The 17,984-nt window shown below is 36.1% G+C and overlaps 3 protein-coding genes across 4 annotated transcripts; 2 read left to right on the forward strand and 1 right to left on the reverse strand.

Moving 5' to 3' along the window:
- Positions 1 to 840: 840 nt before the first annotated feature.
- LOC110752308 (sodium/hydrogen exchanger 1) lies at positions 841 to 6,699 on the forward strand. Its single transcript, XM_021952926.2, has 15 exons — positions 841 to 1,099; positions 1,424 to 1,701; positions 1,803 to 1,921; positions 2,426 to 2,523; positions 3,478 to 3,537; positions 3,631 to 3,677; positions 3,765 to 3,959; positions 4,085 to 4,131; positions 4,635 to 4,701; positions 4,801 to 4,901; positions 5,039 to 5,140; positions 5,266 to 5,404; positions 5,505 to 5,567; positions 5,846 to 5,929; positions 6,033 to 6,699. The coding sequence occupies exons 2-15, from the start codon at positions 1,525 to 1,527 to the stop codon at positions 6,387 to 6,389; spliced, it is 1,656 nt and encodes a 551-aa protein (XP_021808618.1). The 5' UTR covers positions 841 to 1,099; positions 1,424 to 1,524; the 3' UTR covers positions 6,390 to 6,699.
- Positions 6,700 to 7,251: 552 nt separating this feature from the next.
- On the reverse strand, positions 7,252 to 10,782 carry LOC110752309 (vesicle-associated protein 2-2). Its single transcript, XM_021952927.2, has 8 exons — positions 10,321 to 10,782; positions 10,126 to 10,196; positions 9,837 to 9,918; positions 9,411 to 9,526; positions 9,145 to 9,327; positions 8,560 to 8,757; positions 8,102 to 8,179; positions 7,252 to 7,587 (listed from the first exon to the last, which is right to left on the reverse strand). The coding sequence occupies exons 1-8, from the start codon at positions 10,373 to 10,375 to the stop codon at positions 7,474 to 7,476; spliced, it is 897 nt and encodes a 298-aa protein (XP_021808619.2). The 5' UTR covers positions 10,376 to 10,782; the 3' UTR covers positions 7,252 to 7,473.
- Positions 10,783 to 14,849: 4,067 nt separating this feature from the next.
- Positions 14,850 to 17,681, forward strand: LOC110752315 (acyl carrier protein 1, chloroplastic). Of its 2 annotated transcripts, none has more exons than XM_088247247.1 (4): positions 14,850 to 15,070; positions 15,817 to 15,927; positions 16,986 to 17,108; positions 17,379 to 17,681. In XM_088247247.1, the coding sequence occupies exons 1-4, from the start codon at positions 15,014 to 15,016 to the stop codon at positions 17,505 to 17,507; spliced, it is 420 nt and encodes a 139-aa protein (XP_088103373.1). In that variant the 5' UTR covers positions 14,850 to 15,013; the 3' UTR covers positions 17,508 to 17,681. The 2 variants fall into 2 exon arrangements, with proteins under 2 accessions (XP_088103373.1, XP_021808627.1); XM_021952935.2 differs by having other exon boundaries at positions 14,861 to 15,070; positions 15,820 to 15,927.
- Positions 17,682 to 17,984: the final 303 nt, after the last annotated feature.

Below are 17,984 nucleotides of genomic sequence, written 5' to 3' on the forward strand. Positions count from 1 at the left end.
TTGAGTTTTAGATTTGTGAAAATTTTGCAACTTGAAGTTAGAGACGTGCCTCTCTATACTTCATTGAGGAGATTGTCAGATTTGTGGGGAAAGACACGTATCTGGTATTAGACTAAAAGGATACGGTGCACCCCATGGTGACATGGATTGATCAAATTCATTAGATTAATTAAATGATTAAGATCTTTTTAAATGCGTGTAAATGCGTATATGCTAAATGCAGAGGTTCGGGATCCCAATTCGTAATATAGTTCAAATAATTTTATCTACTTATAAGAATGAAGCTAGAATTCTATCCATGATAAACTATACATATACAATATACTAAAGGGATGAAGTCTTCCGTCTTAATTCTAACTCATTTTCTCATTCTAAGGTTAACTCGGATTTATACTACTTATGATACTTTAACACACGGCAATGTGTAACATGATACATGCACAATGCGTTACGCTTGTGCTTACGCAATATCATGCGACATCTGAGTTGGCATCAATAAATAAGTATTTTATATTTTTCTATGACCATGGAAATTGTCAAAGCGAAGCCCGATCTACATCTACTCATGCAAAACAAAAACATAAAAAAAACAAAAAAGAGAGCTTCCAGGTCGAATGAGAATAAGAATATAATAATAAAATAAATACAGAAGAGATCCTTAGTTCAAGGCGACACAATGATACGTCACAGTACAAACATTTTCTGTTTGATTACCAAAACCGTCTAAACACAGAATAACATCATCACCGTCCACGTGTAATCATTGTTGCTCGATCAACGGTCACTTTCTTTCCAAGTTCAAACTTTCTCTCTACACGAAGCCATATATATTTCCTTACTTGGCGGTCTCTCTTCCTCCTCATGAGTCCTCTCGCTTCTCAGCCCCTGCTCTGCTCCTTCTCCCTAGTCTCTCTCTCTGTCCAAACTCTAAACTCACTTTCTCTCTCTAAAATCTCGTGAAACTGAGAAATTTTTGGAATTTTTTAGGTTGGAAGTTTTGTTTTTTTCCTAAAAAACCAGATCCAAATTGGATCACTTCCTTTCTTGTTCAAGAATCAAAACTTAACAGCTTCAAAAACTCAAGCTTGTGCGGTTACTGGTGAGTGAATCAAGAGCCGAGTTTGTATGCTTAATTTTCAAGCTTTATTTGAATTTTGTTAATTTAACCCAGACAATTCCAAGTTGAAAATATTCAGTCTCTGTTTGGCTGGTGAGAAAATGTAAAGGAAAGGAAAGTCTTGACTTGGATTGTCACCAGTGTTTAACTGTTTTGGCTTCTCTTCTATTAAAGCTAGATATTTCCATTCAAATATCTAATTTCACGTACTTTTTCCCTTTTGCTTAGTTTGTGTGGCCCAAAAGAATCAAATTAAAGTAAAGATCTCATTTTTCTTACAATATGTTCACTTTTTTCAAACCCCAGAAAACGAAGGCCCTTCAAAATCTAGGCCTTGAGATTCGTCTCAAAAGGCTTTGACTAGAACAGTTAACTGGCACTTGGGTTTTGCTCCAGTGCCAAGTACAATGACGGTCGACGTGAGCTCACTTTCAGAGAGATCGGTGGGAATGCTGATGACCTCAGACCACACCTCCGTGGTGTCGATGAACCTGTTTGTGGCTCTTCTTTGCGCTTGTATTTTACTTGGTCATTTGTTGGAGGAAAGTCGATGGATGAATGAGTCCATAACCGCCCTTGCCATTGTGAGCCAGCTTAATTTTCTGTATCTGTATATGCATGTGTGTGTGTTTGATGGAGAATTCAATTGAGAATGACTTTGTGTGAGTTTTGTTTTGGTGGGCAGGGACTGTGCACTGGAGTTATTATATTGCTAACCACTGGAGGGAAAAGCTCCCATTTGTTAGTATTTAGTGAAGATCTCTTCTTTATATATCTGCTTCCGCCTATCATTTTCAATGCCGGGTAAGTTCAATTGGGTTTTATGGATGCACCTTTTAAGTTTTAAATGACTGTTTACATCAGATTCATTATTCATTCACTTTTAGTTGTTATAATTATGGGTTTGTCTAATCAGTTTAATTAAAGCTTCTAAAGTAACATAAATGGTATGAAACGACAGGACTTCTGTTCAATAACAAGAGCTGGCGTGAATAGCATAAGATGTATGATTTATATGATTGATTCGGTCGGAGATAAGCCAATAGATGAGGGGTCTCTTCATGTGATCATAAATTTGTTCTATTTCTATTTTTTTTTTCTTGAAAAACGACCAATGACTTGTCATCATTCAATCATGCAAATCAGGAGTAGAAAATGATCTTCCTGCAAAATGAATTGATCTATTTAAACCTTTAACAGGAGTAAGTTGATGGAATTAGAAAAAGGCTATTTCGAAAGTTTTACTTACTGTTTATTACTAAGTTGGTAGTAGATTATGATTTGATCTTTTCTTTCCAACATCATCAGGTTCCAGGTAAAGAAGAAGCAGTTTTTTCGTAACTTCATGACTATCATGACGTTTGGTGCTGTTGGCACTCTCATATCCTTTGCCATCATATCCTTAGGTAAATTGCCACCTGAGGATTTTAGCTTTTATAGCTTAGGTTTGTGCTGTAAAGGTTTAAAGATGTGCGGCACTTTAGGTGTGCTAGGATATAAAAAAATTGTTGGAAACAATAAATCATTTAAAGTTTGACTTGGTTGTGAACAAGCTTCGGTATTTCCAGTTTCTAAGTTCTTATACGTGTCAGCACTTTTAGTTGGGTGAAATCTCTATTGATGCAACTGTAGTGTAAACGTGATATGGTACAAGTGTTCACTAATTATCAGATTCTCTTTTTTGTTAAGTGTTCCAATCATTCAGAATCATTGGGAACTTCATTTTTAGTTTTTTTTTCTTTGCCAAACACTTGAATGATAACTGATTTGACAGAATCTATTAAATTCACCAGAAATACACAAAACTTGCTGCATGTGCAAATTTATTCTTTTGTGAGGGTCATAAAGTGACTCAAGACATTTTATGATTCAACTGAAAATCTGGAAAGAGGAAAATAATCTGAATCAATCATCTTTTTTTTACAGAACGAAGTTATTAAAATTCATAACTTTGGTTACTTAAAACAGGTAAGTGGATGTCTAGTGCTTGTTTTTTCCGCACCACATCTATTTGGAAACACTAACTGTGTGTGCAACAATGCATGTGACTCCATTAGCAGACATCTTTATCAAACAGCTATTTGTGTGGGTGTATGAAGAGGTTTACATAGTGTGATTTATATTCTTAGATGCTATAGCTTAAAAAGAAATGAGTTTCCTTGTGTTTCCAATGTTCTAAAGGTGAAGATGTACAATTTTACATTTACTTTAGCTTCTTTTGCAATAAGAGTTATTTTGGGTCAGTTTGTTTCTGTTTGTCATATATTCTGTTGTTGATACTCTTTGACTTCGATTGACCAGTGGAGAATTTTAATCACGGGGCTTTCCATGTTAATGAATTCTTTTTTATTTTGATCCAGGTGCTATGCACTTTTTCCACAAGTTCAATATTGGTTCCCTCAAGATTGGAGATTATCTTGGTATACCCAATTTTTCTTTATGATATCAAATGATTTTTGTTTTGTTTTTATTCCATTACTTCCTCTTTAATTGTGTCAGTTCCTTGGTTGCAGCCCTTGGTGCGATATTTTCTGCAACCGATTCTGTTTGCACCTTGCAGGTATGCATTGTCTTGACTCTTCTGAAGCTGTGCTCTTGTTGCAGCTTTAAGAACAACACCTGAATTAAATCCAAACTCTCAATGCAGGTGCTTAATCAGGATGAGACACCTTTGTTATACAGCCTGGTTTTTGGGGAAGGGGTGGTTAATGATGCCACATCAGTGGTGCTTTTCAATGCAATCCAGAGCTTTGACCTCTCTCACATCAATACAAGCACTGCTTTGCAATTTATAGGAAACTTCTTATATTTATTTGCTGCAAGTACAATTCTGGGAGTTGTAGTGAGTCCCTCTCTCTCTCTCTCTCCACCCCCTCCCCAAAAATAAAAACAAAAAGAAGAAGAAAATGCAGACACATTTGTGCCTCCTTGTTATGATATGACCCATCCTTTATTTTTTTCTTGCAGGCTGGACTACTTAGTGCATATGTCATTAAGAAGCTCTATTTTGGCAGGTTTGTAAGAAATAGTATCTTGTGATACCATGAATATGATTGAGTGAAGGCAATAAGAAAGTAACCAATTAATTTTCAATCAGTAGGAGCAAAATTAATGAATTGCTGATTTTCCATCAAATCACCTATTGTACCACTACATAAATGGCTATAAGATACCCATGCAAAGACACATTAAATTACTTTTTTATTAAAAAATAAAAATAAAATGCCGTACTTGTATGCTTCTGGTTGGAATCTTAAAAGAATGGGAGCGCATGAATATTGGATAAAACTTAAAAGTATTACCTGCCTGCAAGAGAACTGTTCCTTTTCCCCTGCACATGATTTTTTTTTGTTGGGTTTCTAATTATGTAATGTTGTGAGAAACCCACACAAACCACAACAACAGAAATTGCCAAATATTAAGTAAAGATAAAGAGAGAGAGAGAGAGAGAGAGGTAATTTTCAATGTGATTTTGAGTAGTGCTCTTATGCTTGTTTTTGCAATTTACAAAAATCAGACACTCAACTGATCGTGAAGTTGCTCTTATGATACTCATGGCTTACCTTTCATACATTCTATCTGAAGTAAGATTTCTGGAAACTTGTACATCATCTCTCTTTTGTTCTTGTTTCTTGTCCAGAGGGAGATCTGACCATAAGTTAAAATTTTGATTTATCTTGCAGCTGTTTTATTTAAGTGCCATTCTCACTGTGTTCTTTTGCGGAATTGTTATGTCTCACTACACATGGCATAATGTGACTGAAAGTTCCAGAGTGACAACTAAGTATGTTGAATCTCCATAAAACATTTTCCTGGACAATTGAAAGTCAGTCTTATTGAATTTGTCTATACCTCTGGAAATCATTGCTGGAATAGCTGTCATGTTACTGATGTTTCAATTCTCTTTACCAACTAATGCAGGCATACTTTTGCCACTCTGTCATTTGTTGCTGAGATTTTTATCTTTCTTTATGTCGGCATGGATGCCTTGGACATTGAGAAATGGAGATTTGTGAGCGATAGGTATGCTTAATGCATAAAATGGAGATTGGCCTCCTTTAGATTCCTTCCTTCTTGTACATGTGTGTCAGACAGTGTTTACTTGTTCTTGATTATTAAGTTGATTTTTGTTTTGCTTCTTTATTCAGCCCTGGAAAATCTATAGCGGTGAGTTCAATACTGTTGGCGCTGGTTCTGGTTGGAAGAGCAGCCTTTGTTTTCCCCTTATCTTTCTTAACCAACTTGACTAAGAAATCTCCATCTGATAAAATCAGTTTGAAGCAACAAGTAAGAGTTTATCTTTTTTTCTTTCCAGTTGTCTCTTTTGTTATAGATTCTTTGAATCAAATGATATATTACACGTCTCAATGGGTTGTCTGGTTTTCAGGTTACAATTTGGTGGGCTGGGCTTATGCGTGGCTCTGTTTCTATGGCACTTGCTTATAATCAGGTAAACATTGAACATTGTCCTTTCTGTAACCTATGAGACTGATATGTTCTAGTCTTTGGAACTTTCATATATGCATAAAAGCCAGAGTAAATCCTTGTTGTGTTCTTATGGTACCGGCTTTGAACTGTCTTTGCTCTATACTGCTGTTACAATGATGTTGAGCAATTTTAAGCTCGGCAAAGTGTTCTGTAACACTAGCATTGATATTTTGTTGTGAACTAGGTTTGAAAAGAAAAAGAAATTATATAATGAGTTCCTAATTTGTTATGAGTATGCAGTTTACTAGGTCTGGCCATACTGACTTGCGTGCAAATGCGATCATGATCACCAGTACTATCACAGTTGTTCTTTTCAGCACAGTGGTAAGAAACCAGTGGCTCAAAAACTAGAGCTCATTTGGAACACATTTCATATATCAACCACAAATGACTGGTTTGGCTATATTCTATCCTTTTGTGTATGCAGGTATTTGGTTTGATGACTAAACCACTAGTGAGGATTTTGCTTCCTTCCTCAAAACACATCAGCAGTATGATGTCTTCTGAACCATCTAGTCCTAAATCAATCACTGTGCCACTGCTCAGCAATGGGCAAGATTCAGAGGTGAGCCTTGGGGTGCAAGATTCAGAGGCAAATCATGGGCCTGTGAACATACCCCGTCCAACTAGTTTACGAATGCTCCTAAGCAGTCCTACTCATACTGTCCACCATTATTGGCGAAAATTTGATAATGCCTTCATGCGGCCTGTGTTTGGTGGGCGGGGTTTTGTACCTTATGTTCCAGGCTCACCTGTCGAACAAAATGATCATCAATGGCATTGAGAAGTAACTGATACTCATATAAGCTCCAATTTATGTAATTTATAGGTTTGGATTGAGATCGGCTTCAGTGTGCATTTGTTTATACATATCAGAATTTGGAGTGTGGTGACAGCATTTTACACAAGATGAGCAGCTTGTTCCGTGTGGTGGTGCAAAATTTTCGTGTCTTCATAGGTTGCTGACTAGATTAATTTCTTGACGGTTCGTACCCTTGTAAGTTTTGCGTGATTGGTGTTGTATATGGATGATTTTGTAATGATCCTTCAGAATTTTGATTTCCAAAATTTCAATGTTATTAGCTTTTATGGTTGCATGTTTTTGACAAAACCCGATCCAAAACAGACCCATTTCTTACTGAAATATATGAAAGTGCTTCTGGCTCATCGATTCTAATTTGCATAATTTATAAAAGAAATTATTGTCAGCAAATGTGGTTGGTTAGGCCAAGGCAGTGTGACCATGCTCCCTTGCATCTGAATCCCCTTCCCGTATGTTAGAACAGTGTGACCATGCTCCCTTGCATCTGAATTCCCTTCCCGTATATTAGAATGTATATTAGAATGAATGTATATTAGAATAGTTGAGAATATCGCTCTTGTCAAAATACATAATAAGAGATTATTGTCGTTTATGTAAATGGGCAGTCATTTTCAGATTGATACAAGTCGTTTCAGAAGTTAGTTTTACGCCTAATAACATGTTTACGTATTTCAGTTCTATGATTAAATCACGGACATAAATTATGATTTGAACCTTACTCTGAACTTGAAAAAAGTCACTAGATTTGCTACATTCAACAATTTTTTTGTTGTTGAAAAAGGCTAAAATCAACATCGATAACTGAAATTTATGGAACATTGGCTTCAAAATAAACCTGGCATCAACAAAATGACATTCCTTTATAAAACTTTATTTGAGAGATCAGCTCGTACATGCAGAATTCAGATGGGTCCATATTTTACACATCAGACTGAAGAACATCTCTGGTGTCAGAAACATGCAAGCAGATAGATCCTTCCAAATTAGCCACGAAGGAGACACAGCTTTGTTTTACTGTCTAATATCTGGGCCATAATTTTTTTCTCTACGGATGGATATAGTATCCGATTGCTAGACTGATGAGAGCAACCATACAAACATAAAAGAGAGGGAAGCCAACCATAATCCTTTTGACATTGTTCTTCCTCCTCAGCAACTCCTACAAAGAGAAAAGGCAGACAATCAAATCTCTAGACTACGGCTCATATATACAACATAAACACAGCATACTATTAAAGTAATTGGAAAGAGCAGCAAGGCTCAAATCATGGGAAAAGAAGACTGAAGCAAAACAATCAATTGATGAGATAGAAATTGGATTGGTCCAAGAGAGAGAAACCAATTATTTTAAGAAAATAAAACGTCAAACAGAGAAACTAGCATTTCACCCCTCCACCAGTTAATATTCCTTGTAGCTCAAAAGTTCAAAACTCTTAAAAAGAAATAAAGCTCAAAAGTCAACCCTTTACAATCGATATTTAGATTATTCAAATAAGGGTGTTTTTAATTCTATACTATTCTTGTCACTTTAGTCATCCAATTCTCTCTCTCAACCTGCATACTATCTGATTCGAAGGCAATTATGGTAGAGAATATATACTGCATTTACAGCTTGTGCGGCTATCCTCTAATGAAGATAACAGAAAAATGGATTCGTGGAATAAATTACCCACCAATTCATGTTTAAGCATATTCTTCTCGCGAGTGGTCATGCTTCTCTCTTCTGTTAGCTTCATGATGGTAAGATCAGCCTGCAAAGAATATATGACATTGAAATTACTATTATTTACATTTTTGAGGGGTTATGTTAACATTGTAAATAGAAATAGGAAGCAGCTCCTAGTCTGCCTCATTGGGATATGGACTATCGAAAAGGGGGGAATCTTAGGAACAAAAAAGTTTGGTATTCACAACATTTCTCGAATAGTAGATGTGTATCTAAAAAAACTTAACAAACATACTTCAACATGTTTAGAAAGTAGACCTCTACCCATATTATTCCCCTGTCAGGCTCCTTAAATTCAGATATTTCTCCAAAAATCCTTTCAAAGAGAATTATGACACCTAATATTAAAAAGAAGGATTTCATGGTTACCACGCTATAAGAAAGATCTAGATGAGAAAAACTGACCTCTTTTAGCTTTGAATCCACTGTATTTAGCTTCAATTTCAATTCCTCAAAATCCTTTGTTAAATTCAACGCAACACCATCCTTAGCTGGTTTCAATTCCTCCACAACGTTAGCTGGTTTCAATTCCTCGACATCCTTAACTGCTCTTGACTCATCCATGTCCTTATAAGTTTCAAACCCCTCAACATCCTCAGCAACCTGGCACAAGGAAAACAGATCGTGGTGCAAGGGTCAGTAAAATATGTGTGAACAACTGTTTTATGAAAACACAGTTTCAGACTTGATTGCAATATAAAATAGCCATTCCTGGAAAGCAGGGTTCAGATCAATATTTCTGCTTCCAGATAATTGGCTCCAAAAAAAATTATGTCCCCTACTAACGTACAGATGGCAAACAATGCTGCCAACCACATCAAAATGCTAATGCAGATGTCCTAGAGTGCTCCCGCCCATGCATTGTCAAGAAAAAAAATGATATTTGGATACATACACACAGAGCAAGAAATTCAAGAAAAAGGAAACATAAAAAAAAAGTTAGGAGGTCAGTTAAGAATCAGTTTAAACAGATAACAGTATTGCTCTTACCCCATGAGGCGGGGGTATGTTTTCAACTCCACTCAGAACTCTATCCTTTTTCACTGAATTTTCATAACATGGATCTTGCTTTGACTCTCCATTAATTGGTACAAATACTGGGGAAGAGGGTGGGCTGATGAGCACCACTCTTAGTTTCTTCTCTTCAATGTATTTGCCACTATCTTTTGAGAACTGCCAAGAAAAGGAGAAATTAAAATGAACATTTTTTTATGAAAAAGTTAGACCAAGAGAACCAACAATTCTTACTTTCTTACCATATCAGATGTAATTTCCTCTTCAGTTGTCCCAAATGGAATAACTGTGCTCAGGATAAGGAACTTGTCTTTGCACTGCAAATCAGGTGGCACGACACGCTGAGCTTGCATAGTAACTGCATTGACAAAAGAGGTGAAGAGTCAAAAGTCCATTAGTTTTGGTACTAGATTTTTGGTCTGCACCACAGCGGGCTACTGGTCACTTCTCTAGTAACATGGAAATTTATGTTCAATTTTATAGTGTACTCGTTCAGTACAGCTCTTGATCATTACTTTAATCTTACTAACGAGGTCACTATAATACATGTATGTAAGGGGAAAGAGTACTGCAATCATGACGGCAAAGGTGTATTGGAGAAAAACTCAAGAACCCAAGATGGGGATGGATAAGTAAGAACTAAGAAGAGAGAATGAAGAACATAAGACCTGTGAAATCACATGATGCCTTGGGTTTTATGATGCCAGCGTTAGGCCGCACGCAGTATTTCTTTGGAGAAGTGGTTTTAACCTGCGCATAGATTTTGCCAAATTGCAAAGCATTAAGTGCCAATCCAATCTTCTTAAGTCCTAATCAAACCCGATTTTCATCAATTGGGACATACTTTCATGAAAAGTGAGTAAGGATATGTTTCCATGCACACAAACACAGAGCATACAAAAGCTATATAAATAATTAAGAAAAACAGAATAAAAGTTGTGAAAATTGAAGCAATACCTTGAAAGCAACATAGTGATCAGACTTATTGCCAAGTTGAATCGAGCATAAACTTTGCTTCTTCAACTCAACTACAAGAGGGAAGGAAAATCAAGAGACAATTAAAAACATTAAACAAGTCAGTTTGATTTGGATTCTTGGTTCTTGGGTTTTGATGAAACAATACTAATAAAACCAAAAAGAGTGAGAAGTTACATGTGAATTTGAGTTCGCGGGGTTGAACATCCAAAAGCTCTGTGGTCATCATCATTGTCAAACCTTGAGAAAACGCAGGCAGATGTGAAGAACCCAGATGAAGAAAAGAGCCAAGAAAGGAGAGAGAGAGAGAGAGAGATTGTGAGGGTCTGTGAATGGCAGAAAGGTTGGTGTGTTGGTGATGTGAAGTACTATATGAAGAAGGTTAAGGCGAAGCAGAGAAGTGAAAGCAAAGAAAGCAATTGGGGATTGTGTTGTTGTTGGTTGCAGTGGGTCTGTGTTTCTCTCTCTCTCTCTCTCTCCCTCTCTCAATTGTGAACGGTTGTACCCGCTTTCTCTTCCATTTTCTTTCTTAGCAAACACCCAACAGAGCAAATAGACCCAAATGCCCAAGATGGTATCAGAGGAGATAGATTTTTGTGACAGAAAATGAAACCCAACAGAGGGCCAAAAGCTCAAAGCAAACCCACCAAACTAGACAAGCTGGCCGTTCGTGGATTGCTACCACTGCGACTGTGCCACATGCACTTGTACAGTCTCTCTTTTTACCTCACCGAAAGTAAAAGGCCAAAAGGAGGAGAAGCCAAAAAATTAAGAACTGCTTTTATCCGCCTTTTCCTTTACCTTTTCCTAAGGGGAAAGGTAGGAAGTCAAAAATGAGTACAAAAAGAAAATTTTGATCAATGTTATGTTGTATGTGATGTTATATCACACATGATTATTTTGGATATTAAGGAAAATAGGGATAATCATTTTATTAGTCCCTGAATTTAGACCCGATTTGCATTTGAGTTCCTCAATTTCCAAAATCGTTCCCGTGGTCCTTCAACTTCACTTTCGTTAGGATAAATGGTCTTGCTGTAAATTTTGTTAACTTTTCTGTTAAATGCAAGGGCAAAATGGTATTTTTGTAATAAATTGATTAAAATATGAATAAAAAATTAAAATTAAACTCTCACTTCTCTCCCTCTATCCTGATTTTCACTCCCCCCAAACTATTTTTATATTTTTTGTTGGTTTTTTTATTTATTTTATTTTATTGTTATTTTAAAGATATGATTTTTTATTCAATTTTTGGTTTTAATATAAAAATATCATTTTGCCCCTGCATTTAACAGAAAAAGTTAACAAAATTGATGGTAGAACCATTTGTCTTGACGAAAGAGAAGTTAAAGGACAATGGGAACGATTTTGGAAATTGAGGGACTCAAATGCAAATCGGGTTTAAGTTCAGGGACTAATAAAACGATTAACCCAAGGAAAATAATTGAGAGGGTGGGAGGGGAATTTTAAGCTTGTGAGGGCAATGAGGGTTTTACTTCCGAGTTCGGATTCCCCTTTCAATTGGTCCCATCTTGTAATCAAAATTATAACGTCAAACTAGCCAGATCAAGAGCCATGAGAGATGTTGGTATGAGTGGGGGAAAAAAGAAGAAGAAGCAAATCATTTTCTGGATCTCTTGCAATAATAAATGATGCAGAAGATAGCAAATGGAAAGCAAAGATCTATAATGTTGTAATCTTTTCATTTAACTGAATATAGAAATCATCCACAACAAAGCTTTACCAAAAGAATTTTATGCCTTTAAGTTTTAGAACTCACAAGAGCTTGGAGCTTTTAAGCCAGCCCAATTCAGCACCATACCTTGTCAACTAGTGGAATAAAGAGCTGGCAAATGTAGGCAAGTTAGGCCTTCCTAACCATGCTTTGATTTAATTATGAGTGTTCGCAAATGGAAATATTTGGTTGGAATTTATAGCTAGGAAGCAACCAAAGCCAAGGCTAACACAGCATTCTAGTTTACCTAACTGAATTGTGCAACCCACAGTTTGACAAAGAGACTCAAAATCAAGCATGACAAACAAGACAACACATAGATTGAAGGTGTGTCAGCAAGCAATATATGTGCACATTACACATATACCTATGAAGCTGCATTCACCATGAGGCTGATGTGAATATGCAACAAAATTACTCAACGTAAAATGTGAGTTACGTCAATTAGTCAAAGCACTTCCACCCATTTGCCCATGGTAAATGGTAAGGGTGAGGCAAGGGCTGTTACTATTTACGTGAATAGTGGTAGCCATTGTAAAAGATTGTGGTGTTTCCATTCATTGCCATGGCAACCACTATTCACATGAGATATGAGGAGAGGAATTTGTATAGAGTTTTGGTATGGGAAGTGAAGAATATGACTAAGTATTTATTATTTTAAAAAAAATCATAAAATTTTAGTACTTTTTAAAGATTTTTTTTGGTTGTTGACATCATCGTTGACGTCAGCAAACCCAAGCTAGAGGTCAAGCTGGTTTAGCCTACGGGCTGGCTCTGTCTCGTGGGGCCCACAACTTGCCAGCACAAGCTTGGCCCGCTGGAAGCTGTTGCCTGGGCTCGAGCCTTGTCCTGCCAGGGTTGAGGGCTATGGCTGGAAACGCTCTTATGGGAATGTATCTGCCTTTGCATTTGAGTTCGACCCCTACTTATGTAGTAAATTATAGTAATTTAGAATATTACCTCAAAAGAAAGAAAAAAAAAACCTATTTCTAACTATTTTAGGGACCGGCTGCCCTTTAATTGGGAAACATATGGAGCGTGTGGAGTTTTCTAAGCTCAAGGCATTTAATCAAGTTGGTAGACTTTCTGATGGTGTTTGAATTGTAAAAAAATTGGCATATGATTGATCCCTATTATTTGGATTGACCAACCCATCTCATATATTGTTCTTTAAATTCCTTAAATTGTTTTTCTATAACTAAATTTATCTTTTTAGTAAAATTTGGTGTTTCTTGTACAGTTCCCACTTAGTGTTTCAAGAAAAGTTGTGTATGTGGTTTGTAAGAAAAGGGGCGTGTGAAAGGGGAATCATTTCATTTCGAATTTTTTGTAAGAGCAAGTCCAGCCTTGCTATCAAACCGGGCTAAAGGCCCCCCAGGCTAGCCCAAAATGCCTCTAGCGCGCAAGGCCAGCCCTGGCAAGAGCTGGGTCCCACGAGCCCAAGCAAGCCCACGGGCAAATTCAGCCCGAGCTGCTGCATGGGCAGGATGATGCAATGCTGACGTCATAATGATATCAGCAACCAAAAAATTTTGAAAAAAAATGGAAAAAAAAGGAAAAAAAAAACTAAAAATTCTAGAATTTTTTTAAATAAATACCGAGACATATTCTTTACTTCCCACACCAAAAACTCTATACAAATTCATCTCCTCATATCTCATGTGAATAGTATTTGCCCTTGCCCTAGCCTTTTGGGGTGGAACCAAAAAAGGCAAGGCTGCCACTATTCATGTGAATAGTGCCAGCCCTTGCCTTAGCCTTCATGGGTGGACCTGCTCTAAGTCTAAATATAGGAAATGGTTTCTTGGCACATAAGAAAAGGGGGAAAAATGAAACTTGCTACGGGAAATCAATGTCATAATTAAATTCATTTTTTTTCATGACCAATTTGTCCCTATTAACAATTTAGAATTACAATTTTATCCAACAACAATTCTTTTTTATTTTATAATTCTAATATAGGTATAATATAAAGCAAACAAAATTCCCTTAGTTAATGCAAACATTAAGAATTGAAATTATTAATTAAATGAGGACAATATGGTAAATTCACATTTTTCATATCTAAAAATTAAAAATTAAAAACAAAATAAGATAATGGTCCTATTTTTATGAAACACAACTACCTATCATCTTTTTTAATTATAAAATAAAAAAAGAAAACCAATTGGCACATGTGTGAGTAGGTATAATTGGAAAACTAAATCAAATTTGTTTTTCATTTCTATACAAGTCAAACATGGGAAAGGAAATAAAGTGGAATTGCATGGTTACATTCCTAGCATTGCCAAATAATGAGAAATATTCCTAAAAAATATGAAAAATAATTTTCTATCAAATTCTTTCAGAGAAGCAAAAACAAAATGAAAGAAAATGATAGTTCTAATGAGATTTGCAATGAATCATTACCCTAAGGTTTCTATTTATGCTTACATGGCTGTCTGCTGCATATGTATTTTTTTTAATAAATAAAAAATTTAATTGCCTTTTAAGTAATTTGACATAAAGAAAAAAATTGTCACTGAAATAATCTATAAAAAATGGGTGAGAAACTACAAATGACCTATTAATATAGCGGTTTGGGGCAAATATTCTTCTAAGAAAGGTTTTGTATTCGAATTCTAAAATCCTGCATTTTTATTTTATATTTTAATTACAAATGATATTAATAGAAAGAAAAAATAAATCTCATGAGATAAATACTTTTAATCACATAAACTACAAAGCCTCTATGAATTACTATTGTTTTTATTTTGGGCAGTATATGAAACGTAACGCATTTGATCAGGGGAAGCGAAGACAACTGTCACAGTGGCTGCAGCAAAAGATATTAATTACCATAAATACCCCAGATCCATCAAGGAGGCAAACAACAAGAAAGAAATAAGAAGGGGGAGGCCCAAATAGTCGCAATTTCGATAGAAACAAAGCGAAAAAGCCCAACAAATCCCAACAAACACCAAGAAACAACAAAATCCAGCGTTTATAAAACCTGTTTGAAGACCCTCCCTTCTTCTCAAATCAAACCCCACACTCTCTCTCTCTCTCACGTACACACTCTTCGTGCTCTCCGCCTCTCTCTCTCCTTCTCATTTGTTCTTCTTTCAATATCAGATCTCTCTTCTGTCGACACCAATGGCTTCTCTCACACAAGCTTCTACTGCTCTTTCAACCTCCTTCAAGCCCACCTTGGTATTACTTCCCCCGTCTTCTGTGGTCATTTATCTGTTGTTAATTACAATCTAATTTTCAAGATTTATGATTTTCATCATCATGTCTGTTTGTTTTGTTTTCACGATTTGAGGTTTTGCTATTAGATTTGGATCTTCGGTTTGTTGAATTAATGAATCTGGGTAAATTGTTGAGCTTGGTAGTGATTCTTTGTGGTCTACTGTAAATCTTGCAGCTTGCTTCCGTTTCTTATTGATTGAAATGGGTGATTTGGATTTTATTAGGTTAAGTCTGAGCTTCTTTTGCTAATCATTAAGTTTGAGTTTTTAATGAGACGAGAGAGTAAGCTTGAGTTTGCTCAAATTGACTTTTTGATATACTATTTTGAAGTTTGGGGAGCTGCACCATGTCTGCATGTTATTAGGTTAAAGTTAGACATTACATTAACCAGAGTTGTCATCAAGACCCATTACACGGTGGGTCCCATTTGGTGTTTCGAGTCAACTTGGTCTGTGATTGATTTTGTGGTGTAGACTAATTTGCTCTAAATTTCATACTACTTCCTCTCTTGTAACTGCTCAATAACACTTTATCAAGTTAAAGGAAGCTGTAGAAGTTGTAAGGTATTTGCTAGGTAGGAGATTGAATGTTTAGAAGGCATATATTGAGGTTATCTCTTTCATGATGTCAATTTTTAGATAACAGAAAAATATTGACTTAGAAAATTTAGCTTCCTTACATTTTTGCTCTATGGTTGAATGTTGAAGCAGGCAGCCAGCAGCAGGAGCTCTGGTCTGAAGTCAGTTTCCTTTTCCATCACTGGAAAGCGCTTCCCATCTCTCAGTTCCCGACCTGGGCGTTTTCAAGTTTCTTGTTCGGTAAGCTCAATTGATTGTAATGCTATTGTTGCTTTTGTTTTTGTTGTTGTTTCATTTTCCCCAGCGGTCTCATGGATAAATTTCTGCGTATCTCCACTTTTGTTGATGTGGCATTAGTTTGTAATTTATTCTATAAATTTTATTTCTAATTGCTTAAATATGATTAATGGTTGGACTTGTTTGGAAAATCAATTTTGTTCCCTTAACACATTACACTTCTTAGAGAGGTTTAACTGTAGTAAAACAAATTATCCTTTGAGGTCCTCTTAAGACATGGAGTGCTGTTTCCTCTAATGCAGACCTCAGAATGTCTCCTTTTTTGGGATAAGAGAGGACCTAATAGCAAATAATGTCATCTCAGAAAGCCAGTTCTTTGTACCTTTAATGTGCTCTTGGCTCGCTATGATGCCTACACTCTTACGTACTTTCCTTTTATCTATGAAACAAATTATCTTTTGAGGTCCTCTTAAGACATGGAGTGCTGTTTCCTCTAATGCAGACCTCAGAATGTCTCCTTTTTTGGGAGAAGAGAGGACCTGATAGCAAATTATGTCATCTCAGAAAGCCAGTGCTTTGTACCTTTAATATGCTCTTGGCTCGCTATGATGCCTACACTCTTCCATACTTTCCTTTTATCTATGAAACAAATTATCTTTTGAGGTCCTCTCAAGACATGGGGTGCTGTTTCCTCTAATGCAGTCCTCAGATTGTCTCATTTTTTTGGGTAAGAGAGGACCTGATAACAAATAATGGCATCTCAGAAAGCCAGGGTTTGTACCTTCAATGTGCTTTTGGCTCGCTATGATGTCTACATTCTTCTGTAGTTTCCTTTTATCTATGTAGCAAATTCTCCTTTGTATATCAAAACCATGTGATAGGTTGCTTAGCTTTGTGTTGTTTATGTAAATTTTTTTCTTTAACATAGTTTTGGTAAGTTCAGTGGTCTATGATCATGAATTTATCTAACTTTGATCATGAAAATGGCTCACATTCTTGAAAAATCAGTCCTATTCTGTAATATTAATAACTAGTAATGTGGTATTATTACTTCTTTGTAGGCCAAACCAGAGACTCTGAACAAGGTGTGTGACATAGTGAAGAAGCAGTTGGCTTTACCCGAAGACACAGCTGTGACCCCAGGCTCAAAGTTTGCTGAACTTGGCGCTGATTCTCTTGACACAGTAATTCCCAACTATCTTTTGTTGCTTTCATTTTCTACCAAGCCGATTAATATTGTAGCTTTCTGTAGTTTTTTCTTTTCTACAATGCAAGTTGAATTTCAAAATGACAGCGTTTTTACAGAGTGGATACAACAGGCCACGGTGTCCGATTTTCTTTTAAATTTGAATATATATTGCTATTTTCTTCAGTACATCTTCCACGAGGAGAAAACGACATGCATGTCACAAGAATGTGACTGATCATTCGTTTCCCACATTGTTTTTATACAGGTTGAGATTGTGATGGGACTTGAGGAGGAGTTTGGCATCAGTGTGGAGGAAGAAAGTGCCCAGACCATCGCCACTGTTCAAGATGCAGCAGATCTGATTGAGAAGCTCGTTGAGAAGAAGAGTACTTAATAGTTTAGAGAGAATCAGAAAAACCTATGGACCTTTTTCTTCCTTTAGTTTTTCTTTGTTTTTGTTTTTGTTTTGTACGAGCTTTATATTATGGTTTTGGTACTTTAATTATCTTATGGATATTTTAGTGTTCTTAAATGTGATGATCTCAAGTGGTGTTTCTTATGTTCTGAATTTGGCTTTTTTATCTGATGAAGAGCGAAAAAATACTGGAAAAATGGTTGTTGAGTTCTGAAAATTTACTCACTCTACCTTCATTTATGCTATTTGGATTAGTCTTTAAATACAAAAGTTCATTCTATTTGAACTTCTAATGATATTGCCTCTTGAATAGAAGTTTATTTAGTTACTTTATTTTTAATACAACCGATGATCCGGGAGGGGGAAGTCCAACCTAAGACCTCAAATGCAGTTGTTAGTGCCAGTTTGGCATTGCTTATCTAGGGTAATAAGTGATTTTTAAAAAATTTTAGGAAG

The sequence above is a fragment of the Prunus avium genome, chromosome 1 (assembly GCF_965620075.1).
Source record: "Prunus avium chromosome 1, drPruAviu1.hap1.1, whole genome shotgun sequence".
Lineage (NCBI taxonomy): Eukaryota > Viridiplantae > Streptophyta > Magnoliopsida > Rosales > Rosaceae > Prunus > Prunus avium.